We start from the raw sequence: 6,000 nt of genomic DNA, 5'->3' as shown, positions 1-6,000 counted from the left end.
TCCATGTTGTTAGTGTACAGTCAGTGAGCTACCCTTTATACGATCAAATTAATTTGTTTTTCGTAATTTCAGTAAGAAAAAGTTTTTGTATCCTGCCGCCACTTTTTCATTCTTTATAAAATAAAACAGTGTCTAACCAAAAACAAATATTTCTTGTTGTAAAAATAAGTTTAAAAAGTGGTCGCAGGATACGGATTGCCAATTCTGTGCTTTGTCTTGACCTGACTATAACCAGACTTGCCTAACTAAAGGCCGTGTCCGAAACGACGACTTCGGCTACAGCTAGCTACGTCGAGATCAGCGCGTCTACCAGTGTTGAAGAATAGGCAGACGCGCGCGATCTAGCCGTAGCTCTAGCCAAAGTCGCCGTTTCGGACACGGCCTATGAGAAAAAAAAACCTCCGAGTAAACTGGCATATTTTTCAAACACCTGTCAAATAAACCAAGTGCTCTAATTTAAAATATAAACAGCGCCCTCTGCCGCCAAGCCCTTCCGGGTTCGTCTGTCGTGCACAAAATCCCCGTTAGTGTGTAAATGGATGTGGGCGACCCATCCATCCATGCAGTAATTCAAAGCAAAATGGCGATCCCCACTTCGCACCATCTAGGAGGGGCCCAGTTGCGCTCCCTAGAAAAGGTCTTGGAAGATGCTCACATGACTGGAATATTGAATTTAGGTGGCAGGAATATGAGAGACTTCCCTAAGAGTGTTGATAAGTTCGATTTGATGGATACGCTGGATGTAGGTGAGTTATAAAAGTGGGACCGGTGTTCGTTTTCTTCTTCTCTCGGATGTGTTTTGTTAATGCACTTGCCACTGTTGGACTGAATGAACCCTGTTTTGTGTACTTTCAACTGACAACCGACAACTGGTGGATAGCATGGAAGACAGACCAATTAAACAGCTGCGTAAATTGTGAAGGAATGTTTGTAGTTTATATGCTTTTAATTGAACCTGTTACATAGATCCCGATTCCAGTTCAGGAATAAAGTGATTGTTTTTTTCTGACACGGCATGTGACAAATTTGAATATATTGTGTGTCACATGTATGATGTCTGTCCATGATTTGAGTCACTTGTTGTTGTTGTGTTGTTGTTCATGGGTTTGGTTTGTTGTTTGAACCATGTGACTAGACCAATGATTGTCCTATTGCAGTCTCATGTTGATTGAAAGTAATGGAATTGTAAATGACAGAATGTGACACCTAGACTGAACGTATTCCTATTTAATTTGTATGGATGCATCATGATGGCACATGACATGTCAGTGTTCATAATTCACTTTTCAGTTTTAGATGTTTGTACACAGGTCATTCCAACAGAGTACAATTTTGGAATAAGTTTTGCTTTATTATGTACACAAGTTTGCGTACAGTAACAACGTCATAGAATGTATGTTTGTGCGTATTATTTGGTTTATAAATTATCAAGCGCTTGCTTACATGTGTAAAGTAAATTTACTTGTACAATCACATGTATATCGTAAATTATCAATTACTTCTTAGAATTTTATTAATTCAATTATTGGAAGTCATGTGAATGGGCTTTTTGGGTTGGGACAGGGCCCAATTTCATGGCTCTGTTTAATGAAGAATCCTATGCTAGAATCATACTTGACATTGTTAAAATGGTACTGAATCACATTCACAGGATTCAGAGGTAAGCAGATTTGTGAAATGGGGTCAAGCTGTGGGTGGTTGTGGAGGGGGGGGGGGGGCACAGGAAGAGATGCAATATAGGCCACAATGAGGTTCATTCAATCAATACTCGCAGAAGTTTAACTCTGATTGTATATTTTTGTTCAACAACACACAGGATTTACATTAAACTGTAATATTTTTAGGACAGGCTGTATATTCAAAGTTTAATACCTTAAACCTACTTGGCTCGAATCCCCAATCAACAACTGTTAAAATTCTACACAAACGCAATCATCATGCCAGAAATTTCCTGGTTCATTTCTGACCTTGACAATCAGTTAAACCATGGTTTAGCTCTACATGGGTGTCCCAACCATGATCATGACCCATAAGTAACGTGTACCTGTCCTGCGTTAATGCCATCTATAGGAAGTATATTGTTAGCTCTGCATTACATTGCTCCTCCCCTACCTCCCTCCCCCTCAACACACAGACAGGAACATTCCATTTGTAATGGGCACAAATGGATCATGCAGTTACCTAGTCTTGTGTGACCTCAGAGGTATTCTTGTTGCTTCATCAGGTGAATTAGACATCCCGTGACCTTGGGGTCAACCATGCTGTTTGTGGTTTTATTTTAACGGGACTATGCAGGCCTGATACATGTAGTACAGTATCACTGATAGTGATACTGTACTTGGAGGGTTTGGGGTGGGGGCGGGGTCTGTGTTCTGGAGGAGGGCCACATGGCATGTATATGTACATTATACCTGTCATACACTGTAAAGAAAAAAACATGGCTGCTTTATCAGTTTTTTTATTGACTTCAAGTGATATACAAATTAATAAATCAGATAAAATAATAAAATAAATATTGTTAAAATGCTGCCATTGATTGGGTGGTCAAGTGACCTTTGTACTTGATGCCATGCCCTTACAGGACTGACCACTGCTTTTGTAATGGCTGAAATGTGTTTCTTTATGGACAATGGACAATGTCATTGCTCTGTAAAATGGACACTTGCAATTGAACTTACATTGTACATTGTAGTTAACTTATTTTTAAAGGCAGTGGACCTTGTTGGTAATTACTCAAAATAGTTATTAGCATAAAACCTTTCTTGGTGACGAGTAATGGGGAGAGGTTGATGGTATAAAACATTGTGAGAAACGGCTCTCTCTGAAGTGACGTAGTTTTCGAGAAAGAATTTTCCAACGAATTTGATTTTGAGACCTCAAGTTTAGAATTTGAGGTCTCGAAATCAAGCATCTGAAAGCACACAACTTCGTGTGACAAGGGTGTTTTTTCATTTCATAGTTATAAAATCTCGCAACTCCGACGAACAATCGAGCACAAATTTTCACAGGTTAGTTATTTTATGCATATGTTGAGATATACCAACTGTGAAGGGTAGTCTTTGACAATTACCAATAGTGTCCACTGGCTTTAAACAAATTGTCCTGAATTCAAAAACTTTGAGTAAAGTGTATTTTTAGGGATAAAACTATCCAGTAAATCTTTTATAACACAGAGCTACGTACATACATAGATTTGGGTCACCGCACTAATTAGAGAGAAACCTATGGGTACTACAGTACATACTACAGCAATGTGCGAAACAGATGTTTCAATTCAAGAAAAAACACTTGGCAGCTGGAGCCTGTGACATCAGCTATGTATTTATAAGCCCATAACTTGTGTACCTTACGTGTAATAGGGCCTACACACTGTACAATGTACATATATGAAAACCTTCTGACATACACACTATGTACAAAAATAGTTACACTACTAAGTAACCGACACAAAATGTAATAATAATAATAATAAAAATACACAGTTTTTATAGCGCTTCACACTAAGCTTGGGCGATATCGACTTATTTTATTCACGATATATCGCCGACAATATATCGCGATATTCGATATATAATCGCGATTAATGAAATTTGACATCATCAGTCTTAAAACTCCAAGTGAAAGTTGTAGAAGAGACAGTCCTAGCATAAGAGAGGTGTTCTAATGACCTATTCTTCTGGTTTTACTCCAAACCTATGGGGTGCAAGATGTCTCAGCTAGCAAATACATCTCGATATTTCGATTAAAACCATATCGATCCGATATCGAAATCGTGTCCAAATTAATATCGCGATAGTCGATAATATCGTGATATCGCCCAAGCTTACTTCACACACAAAGCCTCAAAGCGCTTAAAAATAAAAAACAATTTTACAAATTAAAATAATTAAAGATTTAAGCATATATACACAGAAAGCGGCAGAAAACAACAGAGAACTAATTGAATAAATAGGTTTTGTACCATGCATTTTGTCCATATAAATTTGATAAAAATATTCTTTAATTTTTTTCCCTGTACCGTATAGGCCTACTTAAATTCAGTTTAACTGAATATTGTATCCAAAACATGTTTTAGGGACTCTTTACTGTACTTAAAGGGATTTGAACAATTATATCTTTTGCTATCCAGTTTCTCTCCAAAATTCAATCAAACATTTCTCATCAGACTCAATTTCCTGCAATTTCATTTTAATGACCAGCCAATTGTGAAGGTGTTCCCATGCCAACACAGGATGCCCCCAAAGCTGTCAAAACAAAGATTTGTTATTACAAGAAATACAGCTGAGGAGTAATTGAATTATTTGTTCTTCGCAAAATTGTTTATAATACTTAACGGGCGCAAAATTAGCGTTTTTGTGTAATGATTTTCAGTGACTAATGACAATCCCTTGGCTGTTGAGTTTCTGCAGGGGTTTCTGCCATGTCTGTACGTTGAAAGCAGAATTTGGCATTTGTTTAGTGAGAGAGTGAACTATCAGGCTTTGAACTTTGCTCTTGAAGGGGCAATTTTCCTTCTACGGGGGAAAATTTGTACAGTTAGTGTATTTGGAACTTTGTATTGGAACATGGCAGAGGGTACCACAGCAAAAGCACAGGGCACCACGGCATTTGCTGTTGGTGTCATGGGTTATTTGTAGGCTTGAACTGTAGGCCGCAGCATTCTCCTGAAAGATTTGGTCCGCGGCGATGCTGGCCTATTTTTAATGTAGTTACACATCTGGGGACCAGTGAAAATTACTGCAAGTGCTGGCTACATGTACATTAGTTCACTGGTAAAGCACATCCCTATTTTGCAGCCCTATAAAATTGGACTCATTGGTCTTGACATAGGTGGATCCTTTATAAGAGTCATTGTTTAATGAAAACAGGAACTGTAAATTGACACAGTGGTTTATTTAAAAAAAAATGACTTCAAACTTTCTCCCCGGCGCTCCCTGTAAAGTGTACATAATGTCAGCTGAATAGTGATTATTTAAGGGTGATGTTGTATGACTGCAAATGAACGAAGGACTACACCACCATGATTTGTACAATGCTCAGACATGTATTATAAGCAGGAACTTGGTCAAAGATTTCTTCCTCTGACTAATATAAATTAAAGTGTAGTGCAACAACTGTACAAGGTCACAAACTCACTGCATTAAGGCGATATGCCAATATAGGGGCCTAGTACACGAAATTAAATTTAGTGGATTGTCGCTCATACCATGAACTGACGTACAGTTCATGTAACATGCCTAACTGACAAAAATCACACATTTTTGCAACATGTGTAAAAAAAATATATATCCATATATATTTTTTTCTAATTATTTAAGATAATTCATTGCTGTTAACGACTGCAGCAAGTTTCAAACTTAATAGTTGTGTAATTATCCTAATTTAAATTAGTAAAACAACAAATCACTAGATTTGCTTTTTCGTAATTTCACAAAGTGACCTACTTGTCTAGATAGTTGATACACCACTTAAGCAATATATTTGCGCTATAGCGCGTAGTGCTGGCGTGTGTGACATTTGCATATTCATAAAGTGACCTCTATGGGGACCTCTGCAGGCAAAAGTTTTAATTTTTTAAATTTTCACATAAGTTCGGAATTAATTAGGGGCCTACTGCTATAGTGGCAAGAAAAGAAAGAAAACAAACCAGTTTTGTACGAATTTAAAGTTATTTTTGTCCTAGGGAAATGAAGTAAAATTCAAAATAGGCAGCAGACTCTGAAGCAGCAGTTTGAACAACAGTGTCCAATTCCAAACTCGATTTTCTTCAGACACGTTTTTTGTTATGTGCACAAGATCGATGAAAATGTAGTTTGTTGACAGTGAATTGATGCTACATGATGTGCAATGTGGAGACAACTACATGTACAATGTATACACTGTTGGTTTGTACTGATGTTTTTTACTATGTAAAGCGCTCAGTGACTGGTTTGATGTTGGACGCTGTATAAATCCAGTCCTACTAATTATTATAATAAAAATATACAGTGCTTGTATAGC

General features: G+C 37.5%; 1 protein-coding gene across 6 annotated transcripts in view; it reads left to right on the top strand.

The window, feature by feature from the left end:
* Window positions 1-555: 555 nt before the first annotated feature.
* Window positions 556-6,000, top strand: part of LOC117298463 (leucine-rich repeat and calponin homology domain-containing protein 1-like) — a 64,050-nt gene continuing 58,605 nt past the window's right edge. For all 6 annotated transcript variants that reach the window (XM_033781739.1, XM_033781738.1, XM_033781737.1 and 3 more), the window contains exon 1: window positions 556-746. In XM_033781739.1, the coding sequence (XP_033637630.1) occupies window positions 581-746 (166 nt within the window). In that variant the 5' untranslated portion in view covers window positions 556-580. The remainder of the gene's footprint in view (window positions 747-6,000) is intronic.

The sequence above is a fragment of the Asterias rubens genome, chromosome 13 (genome assembly GCF_902459465.1).
Source record: "Asterias rubens chromosome 13, eAstRub1.3, whole genome shotgun sequence".
Classification (NCBI taxonomy): Eukaryota; Metazoa; Echinodermata; class Asteroidea; order Forcipulatida; family Asteriidae; genus Asterias; species Asterias rubens.
Note: the sequence above shows the minus strand (reverse complement) of the source record. Positions and strands in the feature narration are given on the sequence as shown.